This window comes from Sparus aurata, chromosome 18 (genome assembly GCF_900880675.1).
Source record: "Sparus aurata chromosome 18, fSpaAur1.1, whole genome shotgun sequence".
Lineage (NCBI taxonomy): Eukaryota > Metazoa > Chordata > Actinopteri > Spariformes > Sparidae > Sparus > Sparus aurata.
In genome coordinates, this window is record NC_044204.1 from 192766 (window position 1) to 215765 (window position 23000).

The 23000-nt window shown below is 41.0% G+C and overlaps 1 protein-coding gene across 1 annotated transcript in view; it reads right to left on the reverse strand.

The window, feature by feature from the left end:
- The window catches only part of rnf130 (ring finger protein 130), a 71407-nt gene that overhangs the window by 43038 nt on the left and 5369 nt on the right, over positions 1-23000 (reverse strand). The window contains exon 3 of the mRNA XM_030395877.1: positions 17498-17689. Within this exon, the coding sequence (XP_030251737.1) occupies positions 17498-17689 (192 nt within the window). The remainder of the gene's footprint in view (positions 1-17497; positions 17690-23000) is intronic.

Below are 23000 nucleotides of genomic sequence, written 5' to 3' on the forward strand. Positions count from 1 at the left end.
GTTACTATTTGGACTTTTTTTGGTGGTTAAAGAATGCTTATGGCGATGACTATGACAGGCAGCTGACAGGACGTTGAGGCGTTGCTGAATCCGTGCTGGAGAAGCATCGGGCCTTTCTCGAACCGCAGCTAGCTGAGATGCTATCTAATCCAGCAGGTGAAGAGGGATACCGACGTGAAGCTGACCGCTATTCAGGCAGAGTTAACAGCGCTAACTGCGACCCTCGGCTCTACCAGTGACGATGTTAAGGTCCTGAAGACCGCGGTCAAGGCTAACTCTGATAATGCTAAAGACCACAGCCAAACCCTGCATGCTATGGAAGCTAAGATAGCAGACCTGGAGGACCACAACAGGCAATGTAATATTCAGGTTATTAGTCTGCCGGAGGGAGTTGAGGGCTCCAACGCCGCGCAATACCTCACACGTTCCCTCCCGAAATGGTTTCCTACCCTCGACGGCTGTAATATTGAGATTATGAGAGCACACCAGATCTACAGCGACAATGCTAGCTACCGAGGAGCTAACCGTACTCTAACCTTTATCACACAACGGTCCGTCAAGCTGTCCTGCTGAAGGCTTGGATTTCTTCCTCATCTACCCGGCCATGCTGAAAATCAAGGACGGGGCTCAGTACAAGGCCTTCACTTCTCCCAGTGAAGCGGAGGATTTCGTTAGGGCTGCTCTGGACTCGCACTTGGGTTCTGTGGCGGGGGTTGATGGACCTCCCCCCCCGCCCTGTGTAGAGGCCCGCATGAAAACTGTTGCTGCAAAATTTGTCTAGTTTTTGGCTCATTTTTCACTGGATGTGGATCTGTTTGGAGACTGTGTTTGCATGAACTGGTGCTCTCTTGCTTATTGCGTCACTCCTCTGCAGGACAGTTGTTCGTCTTGCTATCACTGGACATATTGGGATTTAAGCAAGGCTTCTGATACTATAACCGACTGTTTCCCTCACCTGGTACTATGACCAACCTTTTTGTTACAGGCTCATGGTGTGTTGACTGTGTCTATGTTTCGGCTCTCGAACAGCCAGGTGTGTTTGCTCTCTTGTTTGCTGGTGTTTGTCCTGGGGATAAACTTTTACTTTTACTATGCTGAGCTATGAGCACTTTGGTATCACTTTCACAGGTTGTGTAAAGCCATACAGTTTGATTATTTCCTTATCATATATGCCATTTTGTTTTGTTTTGTTCTTTTACATTCTGACTACACTGGGTATCACTTTTGAGCTATATTACTTAATGTCAAGTCTATGTTATGTAGTGAGGATCTGGACTGTAGGTGCACTTATGTTGGAGTTGAACCACATGGAGAGCTTTTTTCTCTGTGATTACGAATAAATGGCGATTAATTAATCCCTCTACTAAGGACTACACTCTCAGTTTGGAGAACTAGAGAGCCTCTCCAGCTCAGACGCTCAGCTTTGTACTGCAGTGAACGGTGCCCAAATGTAAAGCGAATTTTAAGCACCTAAAACAAGGCTCACATAAAAAAATCTATTACAGTTCAAGTGTACGTTGTATAGGGAAAATTCACACCGCTTTACATCGCCGTCAGACTGCCTTTCTTTTGGCACTACATTTTCTCATCCGTAGAACCTCCATATTCCTACGATTTTGCGCAACTGGGCAAAAGGTGTTCTGCGAGTGGCGAAATACAGCACGAGGCCCAGTTGCTGGACGAGAGGTTTACTTTCGATAAAAACGAAACTTAACTCTCCATATCCCTCGATACGGAGGTTCTACAGTTGAGAAAGGCCGGTATGACAGCGATGTAAAGCGGTGTGAATTTTCCCTATACAACATACACTTGAACTGTTATAGATTTTTTTAAGGGGGGGCTTGTTTTAGGTGGTTTATTTCGCTTTTTCTCTGGACCCCGTTCACTGCAGTACAAAGCTGAGCATCTGGGCTGGAGCGGCTCTCTACTTCTCCAAACTGAGACTGCGCTGATTGATGATTATGGTAGGGAACAGATCGACTATAGACATGTACTTTACACACACAGCCACATATATGCACACACACGCACACACTATCGGATGTCAGGTAGACAGTCATAAAGCTGATCACTGGTTTTAAGACCCAAAAGAACTTACTTTTCAATAGCTATGGAAGCTAATGCAGAGAGTCAGGATTGTCCTGGTGTGTTCCTCACATATGTTTTTTTTAAATCCTTTTGAGGGCAGAATATGTCCTTTACACGGATGCAGTGGTGACAGGAATCATCAAAACTAAACATGTTAGTGCATATAGCTGACGCATGCTGTCACAGAGTCCTTTACCCTGGAGAAAGAGGAGGATGTCAGATGGGTTCTTTCCCTGAAAATCTCCCATAGAATACGTCACAGACAGTTCGGTTTTCAGCCATGGCAAGTCAAAGTGCGGCCCGTAGCTGTCTGTCAGGCTTGAGAAGGCAGTTTCAGAGAATGTTGTTTTAAAGCTGGTGATCTGTTGGGGGTCCAGAAGGGAAAGGAATGGAATTTTTTTCGTGGTCTTTAAACCGATTTATCACATGGTTCAAAATATTGTCAAGAATATCATTGTGCAGCTTCTTGTAGCGTGCGCGACAATCTCCGTAGGCTTTCTGTCCAGTCTCTTATTTTCTACACCTTGACATAAAACCAAATTAAGGGCATAACAGTGTATGAAAAGCACCTCTGGGATCTTTTCCTTCACCTTGTCTTGCACTCCGTTCAGCCCTTAGGCCATAACGGCAGCGCCGTCATAGCAATGGGCTACAAGTTTGTCCATGCATCCATATTCCTCAAAGAACTCAAGTGCCAGGGCTGCCATGTCCTCTGCCCATTTCTTCCCTGTCACATACTCAAATTTGATTAACCTCTCTTTTACACCACTGTCTGTTTCAGAACAAAGAACAAGCAATAGCTGTGCAGTATTGCTGGCATCTGACGTTTCATCCAGCATTAAAGCAAAACTCTCGCCAAAATGCAACCTAGGCTTTTTTTGTTAATGTATACGAGTCAAACCTTTGTGGAAAAGCATAATTACAACGAAAGAGGCACTTTTAAGATATACTGTAGTTTCGTTTTCGGGCAAGCTCATTTTCAATGGAGTGCTGGGGCACTCTTATGCTAGCATCAAAATCGCTATTCTTAAAACACTAAGAGGGCTCGACACAACATGACACTTTGCTCGTAGTATCACAAGGGTCTCTACACATGAACACAAGCATTGAAAACATTGTTTGTGTACACCAAGTTTGCATAAAGAAAGTTTTTGGACAACTCACGTTAGCAGATGTTTCCTCCGCTCGCTGCTGTCCTGCAAGTGAGAAGTGTCGACCTCCGAATGTGACGTCACATGGAGGACAGTTAAGATGGACCACTCCTAAAGCTAAGTTCCATAAAATTGCACAGATAATTCATTGTTTTGTCGTTAGCAAAGACAATATTGACCTTGAATTTGAAAAAGGAGCATCATATAAGAAACAATACCAAAATAAAAAGCTGGAAAAGTCACCTTAGATATCGCGTTGATAGTTGTTGCCAGAAAACAGTAGTGGTCCACCTTAACTGTCCACGTGAGTTGTCCAAAAACTTTCTTTTTAGCAAACTCTGTGTACACAGGAGGCACTTGAAGTTGAGGGACTCAACAGAAGAAGTTGAGTCCCTGTGCCTGGTCTGTGTAGAGCCATTTGGAAACAGCCGCCCAGGAGAAACCTGGGTGCATTGCATAATATGCAAAGGATGGGCCCATCAAGAATGCACCCCTAGCAAATCAGTCTACGTATGCCAGAACTGCGATGCAGATGATGAGTCTGACTACTGAGGAAATTTACTGTCAGGTTTTGAGTTTTTATGAGTGGATCTTTCAGTTGTTGTTGGAACTATGTCCACATTTCAGGACTGATTTAAGTTTAATAATGAACCAATGCTTTCTTTTTTTGTAATTCAATTCAATCTGGAATTTTGAGCTTAAGAAAGGATTAAACAGGCATTTGAGTCTGAGGGCCTAGCCTACATGCCAGCAGTTCCTAAGGACTTTATTCCAGTGCATGTTGCATAATATTTTATGTTAACGTTTGTTCAATGAGTTTTCCAAGCTGAATGATAAACATTTTCTGTGCCTGACTTCAATGTTTACTTTCAAGTAAAAAAGAACAACAACAATAATTAGGGCAGGGAACCTGCAAGGTCCCTATTGTTTTTCAAATGATTATTTGGGCCAGAGCAGGTTGACTTGCGCAGTCCCTATTGTTTTTGTAGCGATTAGGGCCTGAGCAGGGAACCTGCTTTTTCATATGATTCTTATTAGGGCCCGAGCATTTCGCGAAATGTTGAAAACGTACTATTTCGAACTCCTCCCAGGCGATTTCACCGTTTTGCACAAAACTTGGCACACAGCATCTGTGGACCCTCCTGAAAAAAAAGTTATCAAAAGACTTTTGATGGGCCAAACAATACTCAAATTATTAAATAACAACTTCCTGTTTTGGTTAAAACAGGAAGTTTTGGTTCAAAACAGGAAGTGTTTTATATCTCCACATTGATGTGGTCTAATGACATGAAACTCAGGTTACTACTTCCCCATGAGCCCCTGAGGCCCTGTGCAAAATTTTAGGCGATGAGCACAAAGTGGCGCTCTTTAAATTGAAGTCATTTCTCCACAACAGTTCTTCAGGTCTTCACGCCCACTTTCGCAGTTACTTTCCATTTGCAAAATCACGACAAATGAAAAACTTACTTTTTCGAACTCCTCCTAGGCAATTTTAGTGATTTTCACCAAACTTTACATGACGCATCTGTGGACCCCTGACAAAATGTTATCAAAAGAATTTTGATAGACCAAAAGACACAAATTTCTGCGCATTGTGTTCAAAACAGACAGCCTTTCGTATTTTCACCAAATACATTCCGATTACCACAACACTTTTTCCAATTGTGTTCCATGGCCCGATGAGGGTTTGTGCAAAATTTTGTGCAAATCGGCCAATAGGTGGCGCTCTGGTGGCAGTCTCATTAGTGTCAATGTAATTAAATGGGGAAATCTTCAAATCCTCTTCAAAACTCATCGATCTTCAACCTCTCCTTGTCCCTCATACTTTGGGCTAGACACACCATTCCGACTTTTAAAGAGTCAGAAGACTTTGAACTAATGGGCATGTATTCAGTTTTTAAAAATCTTTTACGGTTTTCAAATCATCACAGTTTTAGTTTTAAGGACTTTTAGGCCATCTTCTGATTTTATAATGGGTGTGTAGTGCGTGAGCTAGAGTGCATGACATCATCGTTAGAGTGGAGAGCAGCTGGAAGAACTAGAGAAAAAAATTCTCTTCAGCTTGAATTGGATCCCACATCTTTTACTTCACATAGACTCTATATACATAGAAATGTAGGACATCTTGTAGGCTTTCAGCTGATGGTCTTATTTCAGATGTAGGACTTTTGGCTGTAGAAGTCCTAGAGCGACAAGCACTCCAGCAACTCCAATTTTGAGCCTAACTTTCTTTTCTTCAGCAAAGTCTCCTGTGACTCAATATATAAATATTGTAAATATTTTGCCAATAACCATTACATTTCTTTCAAAAATTGCAGGAGTTTGGGAGGCATTTTTCCCATTCATTCTTATGGAGACATTTTCAACTTTAGCTCTGCTACTGCTCCAGCATATGTGCAGCCAGAGAAACTGTTCACCTTTTTAAGCTCTTTCAGCCCTCTTACTTTTCACCTTTTCTGCCTTTTCAGCTTTTTATTCTCCGCTGATGGTGACTCACACAGAGCAAAGCGAGCTGCTTTGCTGCTTTGCTCTGTGTGAATCACCATCAGCCTTATAGACGACCCGCCATGAATTCACACAGAAAGACGGCGCTGCGGCTCCTAAAGAGGCGTGGCGTTACACGTCATGATGATGACGCTGGTGTTTTATCAAGGTGTTCCCCCGTGTCCTCCCTGTTAATCTAACTCCCTCACTCACCGGGACGAAGGCTGTTTTCAGGGGAAAAGTGAACTGAAGTCTCGGTCAGGAGGGCTGACCGTCAGGGTTATTTATTTTCATCACAAACACTCTGTGAATTAAAGTTGTTTGCCGGTGACAGACGCTGTTTTTCGGGCAGAGGAAGAGTCGGTAGGATGGGCGGGAGGACAGACGCTTCTCCACGAATGCGGTATTTTTTTCCTTGTATAAGTTGCGAAAGACAGTTACAGTCACTACGTTACTTTTGTTTGGTCATGTAACGTTGCTTTGTGGTAAATTTCTCTGTATTAAGTTGAGTGAAGGACCTGTGTAGTGAACGATGGTCCGATCGATGCGCCCCCGATACGTGAAGCCGGCTTATCCGTTAACACTGGTTCGGTTCTCCACTAATACGGCCCTGATACTACCTCCAGAGGCGTATCAGGGCCGGAGCGAAATTTCCCCCCTCGCCGCCTCCGAGAGATTCACACTGAGATGGAGGTGGGGAATTGGCGTACTAAAGCTGCACCCAAAAGCCAGTGTGAATGGGGCTAGTCTTTGTCCTGGGAATCATGCAGCAGTTCACACAGTTTTTCTGACTTCAGCGTACATTATTTAATACCGGCAGTTGCAGGCCACCGAATTATAAAGGAACGACTTCCTCAGCGGAAGGTGTTGCATGAACAAGCATCGACGTCAGCATGCCTCAACGCGTGCGGACTGCGAGGGCCCGTTGATTGCTGCTTGCAACTTTAATTATTTTTTTTCCTTTTTCCCAAATGATCGAATTTTTTACTGCCTGAACATACCCCAAAACTCACCAAACTTGGAATACAGTTCACAACTGGTGAAAAATGTTATAATCTATTGTCATCCTGAATATCCACCAGTAGGTTGCGCTCTAATCGAGGGAAGTGCGTTTTGGCTCATAACTCCCATATACTTTATCGCACATTAAAAAAACCTTATATCCATGAGTTCAGTGCATTGTGCTGAATCTCGTGATATAGGACACGCCCATTTCCGCCTACCGATTTTTTTCGCTAGTTCGCAAAATGTCACAAACCTACTTTTTCAAACTCCTCCCAGGCAATTTCACACAGCATCTTTGGACCCTCCTGACAAAAAGTTATTAAAAGAATTTTGATATTCCAAGGAATACGGTTATTAAATAACAACTTCCTGAAGATTTTGTTCCAAACAGGAAGTGTTGCATATCTCCACATTTGTGTGTCCAAATGACAAGAAACTCAGGTTCCTTCTTTCCTATGAGCCCCTGAGGCTCTTTATATTGAAGTATTTCATATCTCCATATCGGTTCGTTGGATTAACACGAAACTTAGTAGAACTATTGTCAGTGCTCCCCTGAGGACAGCTGATGAAGGATTTACTGATCCGCCACTAGGCTGCGCTCTGGTGGCAGTTTAATTTAATACTTGGCAGTGTGCCCACACCATAACACTTATGGAAATGAAATTCATAGGGGTGCTATAGAATGGCCCCTGTAACTCACACACCAAAAAAGACCAGCAGGTAGCGCTATTTTCAATGCAAAAGCGTTTTTGGCCCATAACTCCCACATTATATGTAGCACATTGTTAAGTCTTAAATCTACGTATTCACTGAGTTGAGCTGAATTGTGTGGTGTACGCCCCGCCCATTTTGCAGTAACTTTCCATTCACAAAATCGCGACAAATGAAAAACATACTATTTTAGAACTCCTCCTAGGCAATTTGACTGTTTGCACCAAACTCTGCACGAAGCATCTGTGGACCCTCCTGACAAAGAGTTATCAAAAGAATTTTGATAGACCAAAAGACACCCAAAACAAATTCCTGCACTGTGACAGTCTTGCATATCTTTATGAATCAAATTAACACAACACTTTTGTGAATTGTGTTCCATGGCCTGCTGAGCATTTGTGCAAAATTTGGTGCAAATCGGCCAATAGATGGCGCTTTTATGGCTAAATGACAAAAAAAAAAACAGCTGAAATATCTTCACTTATGAGTGGACAGGCTTTCTCCACCAGAGGGCAGTGCTTCCTTGCTAATGGATACAAACCTCTCTTTAAGAGTCTGTAGGGTCACGCAGTGTACTCCTCTCATTATTTGTTCTTCATGTAGAATGCAGGGAGTTCTTCTGACTTCAGCGTACATTATTTAGTACCAGTGGGAGCAGGCCACCAAATTATAAAGGAACGGCTTCCTCAACGGAAGGTGTTGTGTGAACAAGGCCGACGGCAGCATGCCCCGACAGCAGGATGCCCTGACGTTCGTGGACTCCGAGGGCCCGTACATCGCTGCTTGCAGCTTAAATTACAACTTAGAATGCTAAATATGTGCATACATTTTTGAACTATTCTGAACTATTTACATTTAAATACAAGAAATGCCTCAGACTCAGCATCTCCCTCAGCTCCTCCCAGCTCAAAGAAGTGCTGCACTGCCTGCTCCACATTCAGTAGTCGCCTCAATGTTTTAAAACACAAAACAAAAAAAAAGACTACACTACAAACTAAACACACTACACACTAACTATACACTTCAAACTCGGTAAATGTCACAAATCTCTCAAATATCAAAACTCGCTATCGATAACACTACATCTCTTTCGCCGTTGTCCCTCCCACAACTTTCTCCTCTTGCTCAGCAACCAAATCACGTGTGTTGCCACATCATTTTTCAATAGATTGATGTGGTGCATTGTTCTACCAATAGGAAAGGGGGTGTCACATGTTTTTTGCTTGCAAACACTTTCTGCTTGCAGGCACTTCCTTAGAATACTGTTTCTTCCTGCATCATACGCTCACCAAACATGACAACAATATTCAGCCAAAAAGCATGGCGTAAATTATTTATCATAAGTCTGGTTTTACTTGGTCTATCAACACAATTTAAAAAACTGGTATATAGTTTGAAGTTCGTACTTAAGACACATGTTGAAACAGCAATCATATGATTTGGACACGCTGGCGCGTCCATCGACTTCTGAGGGTAATGTATGTTTATAGAGATACATGGACATGTATAGACACATGTATGTTTTATATGATCCAGGTTTATATAGATATATATGTATTCTGCTCTGTCTGAACATTGGTGTTTAATTTTAGCTAAACATTTCTCCAAATGAGAGACAAAGGCTTCCAGGTTCAGGCTGTTTAATTATTGCCTCACACATAAAGGTACTGTCAAACTAAAATACACAAGAAAAATACATTAAATCACATATTATAGCAACAAAGTATATTCAATCACTATATAGTAGGCTATAGAACAATGTTGAAACAACTCCTAACATACAACCATATGGAAATATCTAGAATTTAGTTCATTAGATAGATGCTAACACATAATCGGAATTACCATTCCAGCGCTAATGGCAATTAGCATCGGCAATCACAAAGATATTATCCTAACAAATGTACTCTACATCATTAACATGAAACAAATATATTTGAGAAACAAATAAAAACCAAAAACAACGTCTGTAACGTTCTCTGATGATTATGAATGTTAACTACTTCTTATATGTTTAGTATACAGGTAGGCACCAAAGGATGTGTTTTTATAATGTTTTTATGAGTGTTTACATCATGAGTGTTATGAGTGTTTACATCATGTATGTAACACTGTTTCTGTGATGATAAATGACAGATAAATATTGAATTTGTGTCTATAATAACCAGATCCTGGTAGATCTGTCTACCCTATTGTCAACTTATGGACAACTGACTGCATAATATATGAATTAGAAAAATAAATAAATTAACAAAAATATAATAATAATAATAATAACAATAATAATAATAACCATATTTATATTGTGCATATTTATAATAGTAGCCTACTGCAACTTTGCCTTTTTACCATGAAATGTTATTGTATACAATATCATTATTATATAATGTTCTGTCATGGAGTATATCACTTCACTGCTGAAAGAAAGGAAATCAGGCTCACTGCCAGTTGCAGCTTCTTATCTTGACTTGCAGACTTGGTACATTTTTTGTCTCCATGATTGTTATTATTAGTACTTAGATTATTTAAAATCACTGTATTTATAGAAAAGAATTATCTAAATCAGTCACATGTAAATGTTGGTGCTTTTTATTCCCACAGATGTCACATTTACATGTCAGGATCTGGTTATTATAGGCAGATTAAATCTATCTATAAAAGCAAGGAATCTCTGTCTGTCTGTCTGTCTGTGTGTGTGTGTGTGTGTGTGTATGCCTCATATAACTCTGCGGATCAGGATCAGACTGACCTGAGACTTACAACATGGCTGCTGCGTGGTTCAAAGGTGTGTGACTTCACATTTGTTTGAACTGCAATGATACCGTTAATAAATTATTTTATTAATCTCGCAGCGGCGCGAGCTGGACCGTGATTTTGCCGGCGGTTCGGTCCCATTCTGTTCGTTGCATCTAAACTGGCTGTTGTGTATTAATGAGACTAAAAGAGTCCGGCCCTAGTCTGTTCGGGTCTGAGGAGATCCGGAGACGCGCGGACAACAAAGTGGAATCGGAATCTGTGGATGTTCGTGTGTAGCTAGTTGCTAGCTGCTAACCCACCTACACGGCCAACCTCCCGAGGCGACAGACCGGCCGCAACGGCACGTCCAAAACCTGACTTAGGGTAAATAATGTCCGTCACGCTTTTTCGCGAACATTGCCGTCACGTTTGTTTTGTGTCTGGTGCAGGAAAAAATGGTAAAAATGGGCTTTTGTCACTAAAGTGTCCAAGCAGCAAGTTTGGTTGTTGAGGAACAGGAAGTTGTGGGAGGGACAGAGGCAGATGAATGACAGGCAACGACGGTTGGTGTATAGACAGCGATATTGAGAGTTGAGAGAATTGTGACATTTAGCGTGTTTGGAGTGTATAGTTAGTGTGTTATGTAGTGTTTGGTGTAGTGTGTTTAGTGTGTAGTGGAGTCAGTTTTTTGTTTAATGAGTCAAAACAATGAGGAGATGAATGAGCATTGCCTGCATTTAAATGTAGATAGTTACATATAACTTTGTAAATTTTTTAAATGTATGCACATATTTAGCAAACAACAATTTATATTTGCATTATAAGTAATACAAAATGGTTTGTTAATCATATTTGTGGTTTTCACAGTAAAAAAATCTAACTTTTCTACTCAGATTTTATGTTTTTTTTTTGTGATTTTAGGTCCATTGTGTTAATACAGTATGTCAAAAAAATTAAATAACTGTACAGTCACACATGTGAGGTTGTGCTGAAAATAATGACACCAAGTAAATAGCTTTTAACGTGAAATATAATGGCAAAATCAAAAATAGTCAAAAACGGCCAATTATACCCTGGAATATCGGATTTCACAACAAACCTAAATATCCCTGACGTCCCACCTTCAAACACAGCCACACTTTCATCCATGAAAAAGCTACTTAACCTCCCACTTTTCTATAGGAATAAATTTTTCTTACCGGCACTGCACTAGTATTTATAATCACAGTAACAGAGTTACATACATTGGTAGCTATAAACATTAAAAACATTATAAAACTCAAAACATTATAAAAACACATCTGTGGGTTTGGTGACTACCTGTATACTAAACATTTATGGAGTAGTTAACGTTTATAATCATCAGAGAACGTTACAGACATTGTTTTTGGCTCCTATCTGTTTCCTGAATACATCCGTACATATGTGAATGTGTAAATGAGAGGCATTAACTTATAGCACTTTGTAGAAGTGCACTTTATGAAGTTCACTCCATTGACTCATATTAGTTCACGGGGCAGAGCTGCCACATCCAATATGGCGGCGACATCGACATATTGCAGCAACGGCCCAACCAGCTCAATGAGGCGTCTATGTATATAATGTCTATGGCTTAGTCCATTTGCTACTCTGCTGCTTCAACACTGGCCAGTAACAGCAACTCCAATGGTTCAAAACTCAGGCTCAAATTCCCAATGGGTTTAAAGATACAGCCACCACTAGGTGGAGATCAGTGGCGGCTGGTGACTGAAAAAATTGGGGAGGAAAGGAGGAAAACCAGTCCACGGTGTCATGTTATTTTATACAGGTCAACTACTTATCCCTACTTTCTTATATTCAATGAAAATTAAGCAATAAAACAATGACTTACAAGACTTCTTTAATAAACATTTTATTAAATGGCTAATATACAAGACAAAAAAAATACCAATGTGTACCCCTTCTGGGATTCGATCCCCAGTCACCTGTGTGGCAGGCAACTGCACTACCCACTGTGCTACCGCAGCAGTCAATGTACATACTTCACGACAGCACAGAACATTACACTCATCATTCATCACAATCGCCCAAAACAACTGTGTTGCTGCTCTGTATTGTGTCCCGGTTGTGCCGCTAACGTTATGTCCTCCAGCAGGACGAACGAAACGAAAACTATAAATTATCTTTCTGACAGCTTCTCTCTGATTTCTCCGAACAGTTTTTTTTCTTTCAGAAATTTGCTTATATTTCCTTTGAAACTGATTCCAATATCGCTGACAACTCCATATTTCTTGTCCGAGCATGGCTGGCAGTGAAAGCTGTAAAATACATAGAAGTATTTTTTGTTTACGGTTGTATAAATGTGAGACTGAAATTTGGGATCTGTTATTGGACCAACCTGCTGTCAATCTTGTATTCTGGTCGTGATTGGTAAGGGGGGACGTCCTCCCTTAGAGCGTCATTTTACGTGTCTTAGCCAATCATAGATCAGCATGAAAAAATCCTAAATGCATTGAGTGAATGGAAGGAGATCCCTCCCACGGAGGACAGAAGCCCTCCGTCCTCCTCTAGCCCCCACCTTCCTGCTCCTCTCACAGACTGCTCTGTCTCCTCCATCTGCAGCTGTTGCTGTTGAACCATTTTAAGTGGATTTTCTTCCAAAGAAGAAACTTTTTTGATGATATAATATATATATATAATATTTTATAAATGATACTGAGATTTGGTAATGATTTATTTCAACCAGTTACTCTTTCTTAAAAAAAAAATAATCTTCCTCTTGCCTCTCAAAAATAGAGGAGGACCAACCTCCTCTGCCTCTATGGACGAGCCTCCTCTGGTGGAGATATTGCGTGCCAGGAGAGGGCAGCACAATATGTTTGTTTGTATCGATATATGCATGTTTAAATAGATATATGTATGTTTGTATTGATATATGCATGTTTGTATCAATATATGAATGTTTGTATCGATATATGCTTGTTTGTATCGCTTTATGTATGTTTGTATCGATATATGCATGTTTGTATAGATATATGTATGTTTGTACAGATATATGCATGTTTATATAGATATATAATAATTATAATGGATTGGATTTGTATGGCGCTTTTCTAGATACTCAAAGTGCCTCACAGGGTTCCAGGTTCCATTCATTCACACACTACGATAGTATCGACAGCTGCCCTGGGGCAGACTGAGGGAAACAGTCATACACATTCACACAAGGCAAGGTGGGTTAAGTGTCTTGTCCAAGGACACAACGACCATGAAACAGTTGGCAGGGCGGGGATCGAACTGCGGACTCTCCGAACATAGGCCAACCCGCTCTATCACCTGAGCCACGGTCGCGATATGTATGTTTGTATCGCTATATGCATGTTTGTATAGATAAATGCATCCTTGTATAGATAGATATATGTGTGTTTGTATAGATATATGTACGTTTGTATAGATTAATGAATGTTTATAGATTAATGTATGTTTGCATTGATATATGGATGTTAATATACATGTTTATATAGATATATGCATGTTTATATGTATATATATTTATGTATTTGTATAGATATATGAATGTACATTTATATAGATTGATGTATGCGTATATAGATATACCTATGTAGATATATAGATACATGTATGGGTATATACATATATGTATGTTTATGCAGTGCTGTGAAAAAGTGTTTGCCCCCTTACAGATTTACTTTGTTTTGCTTTTTTGTCACACTTACATGTTTCAGATCATCAAACTAATATCAACTTAATATCAGACAAAGATAACCTGAGAAAATACAAAATGCAATTTTTAAATGATAATTTCATTTATTAAGGGGAAAATAGTCACTCAAACCAACCTGGCCCTATGTGAAAAAGTAATTGCCACCTAAACTTAATAACTGGTTGTGCCACCCTTTGGTGGCAACAACTGCAATCAAGCATTTGGGATAACTGGCAGTAAGTCTTTCACATCACTGTGGATGAATTTTGGCCCACTATTCTTTGCAGAATTGTTTTAACTCAGCCACATTGGAGGGTTTTCGAGCATGAACAGCCCATATAAGGTCATGCCACAGAATCTCAATCAGATTTAAGTGCGGACTTTGACTAGGCCACCCCATTAGCCATTCAGAGGTGGGCTTGATGTTGTGATCTGGCTCATTTTCCTATTGCATAACCCAAGTGCGCTTGGCCTTAAGGCCCCCACACACTGCCCAGACTCAAACCAACATCCAACTGCCTTTATCCGACCACTCTGTTGCCTCTTGTCTGACCCGTTCGGCAGAAAAGTTACATTGAACACACTGCTTCGACGTGCTGCCAACTCCACAATAGCGTGTACGTTCTGCACTTGCGCGAGATGCAATAAGCAGGTGCCGCTAGTGTTGTGTATCACAAATACGCTGGACGAGAGCTTTATGCATGCAACTCTCTTTGCTTTTGATCAAAACTAAACTTAACTATTTCAGACAAAAACAGCTGCATACTAAACATGCAGCAAGCCATTACCAAATGAACACAGATTAATTAATTAATTCATCCTGAACGGACATAGCAGCTAGTCTCGTGCCAGTAACGTTACTCCAAAACATGAAAACGGGGAATGACGGAACGGAGTGCATAGAAAAACAAAGCGCACACAGTATTCCGCCCCTCCCACACACCGCGCTGATTCGCTAGCACACCGCCAATCAGAATGGTCATATAGCTGGCACACAACCAATCAGAGAATCCAATGGCTCAGACAGCTGACAGCCAACCTCCTCAGACTTTGCATGTTGAATCGGAGCAGACAATGTCTGCGCGGCTCCAAAAGCTTCTCAGGGTAACATGAAAATATTGCTATTTCCTCAGGCCATTAGACTCCTGAACCAGAACTCAACTTGACCACTCCCCCCACCACAAGGACTCAGCCTGACACACACACCCCTTCACATATTTTCATTTCTGATTACATTATCTATCTGCATTATCTGCAACTGTATTGTTTAATTACACTGGGTCTCTAATGACACATTCCTCTATCCTCTCACTCAAACTCAGTGTAATGGTAACCTGGTAAACCTGTAACATTAACGTAACGTGATCAACAATTTACCTGTAACCTGACAGTATAACTATGTATTTTTCTACAGTTAACGTTAGCCAGTAGATGGTGGCAGCGGAACGTAGATGATTAACGTTACCTGACCCTTTTTTATTTATTATTTTACGTCATGTCAACGCCACGATTGTTCATGAGTCCGAGTTGAGTCTGAAAGTCTTTTGAGCTCAAGTCCAAGTCAAGTCTAAAGTCTGTGTGTGCGACTCGAGTCCGAGTCGCAAACTCGAGTCCCCATCCCTGGTCCACAGAATATTTTCCCAAAAGTCTTCGGGAACATCAAGGTCCCATTAAAGGTTTTGTGACCTCCTAGATGAGTTGTGGATGCGCTCTTGGAGTAATTTTGGTAGGCCGGCCACTCTTGGGAAGGTTCACGACTGGTTCCATGTTTTCTCCATTTGTGGATAATGGCTGTCACTGTGGTTTGCTGGAGTCCCAAAGCCTTAGAAATGGCTTTGTAACCCTTTCCAGACTGACAGACATCAATGACTTTGTTTCTCATCTGTTCTTGAATTTCTTTAGATCGGGCATGATGTGTTGCCTTTTTGAGATATTTTGGCTTACTTCATGTTGTCAGACAGGGGGGGGCAATTACTTTTTCACATAGGGCCAGGTTGGTTTGTATTAGCTTTTTTCCCTTAATAAATGAAATCATCATTTAAAAATTGCTTTTTGTATTTTCTCAGGTTATCTTTGTCTGATATTAAGATTTTATTGATTATCTGAAACAACAAAAAAGCAAAAACCAAATAAATCTGTAAAGGGGCAAATACTTTTTCACAGCACTGTAGATACATGTCCAGTGTTTCCTCCAGTATTTTCTGAGAGTGTGGCGCTGGGGGAGGGAGGTACAGTTTGGGTCATCATAATGTAATATTTTTTTACTTATGTCATAGGCTACTTAGGGAATTCAGGGAATGCTCTCACACAGCCATCATGAACTCCCCTGCATGGGCTTGGAATGAAGATTCATGTTGTAAAGAAATACTGTGTCGGACACAGATGCGATCGGGTCGGACGCCTGAAGAGGCGGGTCGGGTTTTACGATTGCCATTTCAAGGCGTCACTTATCATCAGTCATTATTAGCGACACAAATGATAAGCATTTATATTTCATATGAGCTCATTAATGCCTGCTTGCGCCCTCCCAGAACTCCCAGTCCCCACGCTGGATTACTTTTACTTTTAAAAATTGCGTCCGTCCAATTTTCCTTCGGACGTCGGTATCAATTTATACCAGGTTGGCTCGGGTACGGAATGTAATTTGTGCTACTGTTGGAAAACGGGTCGGATGCAGTTGTAAGTATGACGGGTTCGGGTGGGTTTGCAAAATATGACCCGTGCAGGACTCTGCTCTAAGTGACCATTTTAATCCTCTAGCTAATTATCAAGCTAAATATCCAACATGCTAGTTAACGTCAAATACTGCGGTGGAAGACGACGGTAAAATATTTCCTTTCTCTAACACTAGATTTATTTATGCCTGAATTTTTAAGGTGTGGCGGCTTTTATTTTGCCGTGGCGGTGCGCCACAGTCAATTACATGTAGAGGAAACCCTGATGTCAGAATGTGCAGCTCTCCTGGGCTTCATGGAGCTTTAAAGTGAGTTTCAGCTCTCTGTTTTTGTCCCAACACGTTCCACCCTCAGCGTTCTTACCGTGTTTCGCTGGTTGATGAGGGAACATTTTGGGGAGGCTTTGATCTCACTCAACAAGTGTTGTTTTTTGTCCCTATGATGACCATGTCTCCCCTTGCTTAGTAAACTGTGGAGTTCCCCCAGGGATCCGTACTGGGACCAGTTTTATTGTCTCTGCTCCCACTGGGCCACATCATTCATAGACTTAACTTACACATGACCTCTAGTCTGATAACTGGTCTTGTAGGGATTTAAGATGGATGTTCCTCACTTCAGATAAACCAGAAATCCTCATTGTAGGTCCTGACAGCCCTCAACCATCATCAGTTTACATCAAACCAATTGTAACATGAACAGAGTTCTTCAGCGTGTTTCAAGGAATCCTGCCAGAATACAATCACTGCTGAGTTTTAACGACACTCAAACAATCACTTATGTTTTTATTTGCTCACATTTGGACTGTCATATTGTAACTAAGGTGTGGTGTAGTCTCTAGTCCTAAAACACAGAAATCAATTAGCATTTTGTCCCTTCCTGTTCATTCGTTCACCAACATGAAGCTCAGAAAGCTTTGTGGGATGGTGAAGCATGCAGACTCTGACCTTCATGTCCCATCTTTACTGTCTGGTCAGTGGAGTTGTTGTAGATGAGGACGGCCGTGGCATTGTAGGCTGCCGCCTTCAGGATCTTCTCCTTAAAAGTGCAGTTTCCTCTCTGCAGCAGTGCCACCCAGTGAACACTCCGATGAGGAACCAGGAAACGAGTACCAGGGTCACAGCCCTGCCGGTCCACCACTGAGAAGACACATTACTATGGTTACTGTACATCGTTGTCACATAGTTTCAAAAAGACATTTTCATTTTCATGGCAGAACAACTTCATATGTGTCAACCAGCAGCAGAGCAGACAGAAACTGATCCAGGATATGATCCAGACCTCATCTCCTCCCCTCCCCTCCCCCCTCCTCTCTTCCACCTCCTCCTCCTCCTCCTCTCCTCTCCTCTCTCCTCCACCTCCTCCTTCTTCCACCTCTCCTCTCTCCTACACTTACTCCTCTCCTCTCCTCCTCCACCTCTTTCTCCTTCTCTACCCTCTCCTCCGCCGCTGTTAAAATCTGACCTCTTACACTCAGTGACAGTTACAGTGGATCTGTAGCTCCTGCTGCTGCCGACAGTTGGAGCTCCGTCCAGCAGCTGCAGTGTCCTTGGACCGTCTGACTGTAATCTGACACCTCAGAGCAGAGACGCTCCACCCACTGCATCACCCACTACATCACCTCAGAGCAGAGACGCACCGACCTTCAGCACAGTTAGGAAACCTCTGTAAAGCCTCACAGCTACACCCACTGTACCCTGCTACAACCACTGTACATTACACCTGCTACACCCACCGTACACTACACCAGCTACACCCACTGTACGCTACACCTGCTACATCCACTGTACACTAAAGCTGCTACACCAACTGTATGCTACATCTGCTACACCTTCTGTATGCTACATCTGCTATACACACTGTACACTACACCTACTACACTTATTTTACACTACAACTGCTACATCTTCTATACTAAAACTGCTACACCCACTGTATACTATCATTCATTCATCACAGCTGTCTAGAGACATGTCAGAAACAGTCCTTTTATGTTTATAACTAAAGTTTTCAGTTTTGTTGTATGTGTCACAATATTTGCAGCAGTGACACTGCTGCACATATGGAAACATTTAAAAAGACTACAATAGCAGCCTCTCTAACCTCATACTTCAGTACAACACACTGCTCACCATTATTCCAAAGGTAATACAACCTCCAGGAATGACAGAGCTGCAGTGTTGTGTTCATTTGGGCGTGGGATTCTAAATCTGTGAAAATAATCTGTTTGGTTGGGTGACAGATGAATTATTTATTTATGTCAGAGCCAATCTGCACATGGTTAGATCGTAAAAAGAGACTAGAAACTAACTGAAAAGTGTTCAAATCGACTGGGGGGGGGGAATAAACATTTCTGTAGGCCAGTCACAGTAACTATTGTTAGACAATATAATGTCCTAGAAATAATTGCCATAAATAAAATTATTTCTATTTTAGACCATTTTATGCTACTGTTAAAAGTCCACCTTTTCAAAATGCAATGAACTATTAATTTCTTCAATATTTAGACAATGGTAAGTCAAATAAATATTAGAATAATCTAAATCAATAACATGAAGAAATGAGTGCATACCTTCACCCAAAAGTCCCCTTTAATCCAATCAAGTCTAATCTAATATCAAATAAAACCTTTTTAAATCCACTAAAACTGGATTTTTATTTGGATCCACATAGAATTCTACTCATTCAAAGAAACCAACCATCTTCATATCCCTAATTTTTTCAAATCAAAATCAGTGCATTATTCCCTAAGAAATTAATCAGAACATCTTATCTCACAATGTTAAAGAACTAACCAACCAACAAACAACAAACAAACCCACCTTATCAACCCAACAAACCCACCAACAAACCACCTTTTCAACCCAACAAACCCATCAACTAACAAACCAAACAAACCACCAACAATCAACCAAACCAAGAAACACACCAACCATCCAACCAACCAACTCACTAACCAACTGACTATCTAACCAACCCTCCAACTAACTAATTAACTGACGGACTAACCAACAAACCACACGATAAACAAACCAACCAACCAAGAAACTTACCAACCAAGTAACCAACCGACTGACTAACTAACTAACTTACTACCTAACCAACCAACCAACCAACCAATCAACCAACAAATAATCCAACAAACCACCCAACCAGCTAACCAACCGAATAACATACACGACTGATGTCACATGGATGAGTCACAGTCAGTGTGAGTGAGAAAAAGACTTCATGTTCTTTATTATTCATTATTTCATCTCAGTTCAGTGAATAACTACATTCACACAGTTACGGTAGGCAATGTATTGTGACTCATTTCGTGACTTAGGGCCTACTCTGTGATTTCCCCACTAATTCGAAAATACCTGGTTCTTTGATAAAAATAATCATAGCCGTAAGACTGTGGACATAAAAACATCAGACAAAAAAGAAGTTATTGACGACTTCCAGAGTGCATTCAGCAGATGCATCCAATCACTGAGCTTTAGCCTAATTCATGTCCCTTGCTCAGCTATAATTGCTTATAGCTGAGCAAGGGACATGAATTAAAGCTAACCTTAAATTAACCATGATGCTTGATTCTACAGAGCTTAATTGCTTGGCGTCCAGCTTGTTAGGCAACAGGTGGAGCGGATGGGGTTGGTTTAAGACACAGCGCAGTGATTCACAAAGGTTTCTCTGCTCTACTGGTCTAAAGTACCAGGCTGCTTTATTTTTGACTGAAGCTGCACAGAGCAGAACCAGGCAGGACATCAGAAACAGGAAAATCATAGAGCAGAAGGTTAAGTTTAAAAATAAAACACCCTGTAAAGGCTCATACATAAAATACATAAAGACAACATCGAATTCTGTGAGTAGAGACAGTTATCATCACAACCAGAGCCAATCAACAGAATGTGACAAGCAGAACAAAACACTGCTGCCGACCAACAGACCTCAGGTGTGTTTCCTCAGGTGTATTGTTACTTCCGGTGTGTTGTATTGGGACCTCAGGTATGTAGTGACCTCTGGTGTGGCATTCCATTAATCTATCAATTATCATTTGGATTAATCTGTCATTTTATATATATAATATTAGTAATTACCAGCAAGCCCTTGGTCCCCTCTCCGTCAACATAAAACCCACTGCAAGAAACCTAGGTGTACTCTTTGACACAGAGCTGACTTTCATCCCTCATATCAATAAACTGGTCCAGTCCTGCTTATATCAACTTCGCTCCGTGTCCAGAATAAAACATATGCTCACTCCCCCCGATCTGGAAAAAGTAATTCACGCATTCATCTTTTCAAGATTAGACTACTGCAACTCCCTTCTGTCCGGCATTAATCAAAAATCTCTCTCTCGCCTCCAACTGGTTCAGAATTCAGCAGCTAGGCTTCTAACAGGTTTTAACAGACGTCAACACATCACTCCAATTTTAGCTTCCCTCCATTGGCTCCCTGTCTGTTTTAGAATTGATTTTAAGATTTTACTGATCACTTTTAAAGCACGCTTAGGTCTGGCTCCGAGCTATAGTACAGATATTTTAATTCCCTATGAGCCAGCTCGCAGCCTTAGATCCTCAGGCAGGGCCCTCCTAACCATTCCAAAGTCAAGATTAAAAACTAAGGGGGACCGTGCCTTTGCCATAAGGGCCCCTCGACTTTGGAATGCCCTGCCTGAGGAGATAAGGCTTGCAGGATCGGTAAATTCTTTTAAATCACTTCTTAAACTCACTTTTATAGACTTGCCTTTATGTGATGTGGTCCTTGTGTGTCTATTTTTACTCTAACTGTCTTTGAGTCTTGGTTCTGTGTTATTTTATTTATTTTATTATATTTATTTATTTATTTTGAATCATTACCTCTGTTATCTCAACCACTTCATGCAAACGATTTATCGTCCTTGTAATTGTAAACTGTTTTATTCCTTTGCCTGTCAAAGCACTTTGTAACCCTTGTTTTTAAAAAGTGCTATAGAAATAAAGTTTATTATTATTATTATTATTATTTCCTTTTAATTTCTTAATTCATATAACAACGACTACCTAAAATTGTATTTTATATTTCAATATTTTACTAAAGATAGCCCAGTCTTAACCTAATCTGTAATCCTAATATACACTACCAATCAAAAGTTTGGACACACCTTCTCATGTAATGTTTTTTCTTTATTTTCATGACTATTTACATTGTAGATTCTCACTGAAGGCATCAAAACACATATGGAATTATGTAGTAAACAAAATATTGTGAAATTACTCTAAATATGTTACATATTTTAGATTCCTCAAAAGTAGCCACCATTTGCTTTGTTCGAAGCGCTGCAAACCCTTGGCCTTCTCTCAATGAGCTTCATGATGTAATCACCTGAAATGGTTTTCACTTCACAGGTGTGCCTTGTCAGGGTTCATTTGTGGTATTTCTTGCTTTTTTAATGGGGTTGGAACCATCAGTTGTGTTGTGCAGAAGTCAGGTTGGTACACAGCTGACAGCTCTATTTGACAAGAATTCATATTATGGCAAGAACCAATCAGCTAAGTAAAGAGAAATGACAGTCCATCATTACTTTAAAAACTGCGCTTAGAAGAAACTGGCTCATATGAGGACCACCCCAGGAAAGGAAGACCAAGGGTCACCTCTGCAGCTCAGGGTAAGTTCATCCGAGTCACCAGCCTCAAAAATCGTAAGTTAACAGCACCTCAGATTAGAGCCCAGTTGAATGCCACACAGAGTTCTAGTAGCAGACACATCTCTACATCAACTGTTCCAAGGAGACTGCACACATCAGGCCTTTATGGTCAAATAGCTGCTAAAAAACCACTACTAAGGAAAAGCAACAAGCAGAAGAGATCTGTTTGGGCTAAAAAACACAAGGAATGGACATTAGACATTAGAAAGTGCTTTGGTCTGATGAGTCCAAATTTGAGATCTTGGCTCCAACCGCCATGTCTTTGCGTGTGGGGATTTATTCAAAATTGAAGGCACACTGAACCAGCATGGCTACCACAGCATCCTGCAGCGACATGCCATCCCATCCGGTTTGCGTTTAGTTGGACCATCATTTATTTTTCAACAGGACAATGACCCCAAACACACCTCCAGGCTGTGTAAAGGCTATTTGACCAAGAAGGAGAGTGATGGAGTGCTGCGCCAGATGACCTGGCCTCTACAGTTACCTGACCTAAACCAATCGAGGTGGTTTGGTATGAGATGGACCGCAGAGTGACGGCAAAAGGGCCAACAAGTGCTCAGCACCCCTGGGAACCCCTTGGAAGACTGTTGGAAAACCATTTCAGGTGACAACCACATGAAGCTCATTACGAGAGTGCCAAGAGTGTGCAAAGCAGTAATCACAGCAAAAGGTGGCTATTTTGAAGAATCTAAAATATAAAACATGTTTTGAGTTATTTCACAATTTTTTGTTTTCTACATAATTCCATATGTGTTCACTCATAGTTATGATGCCCT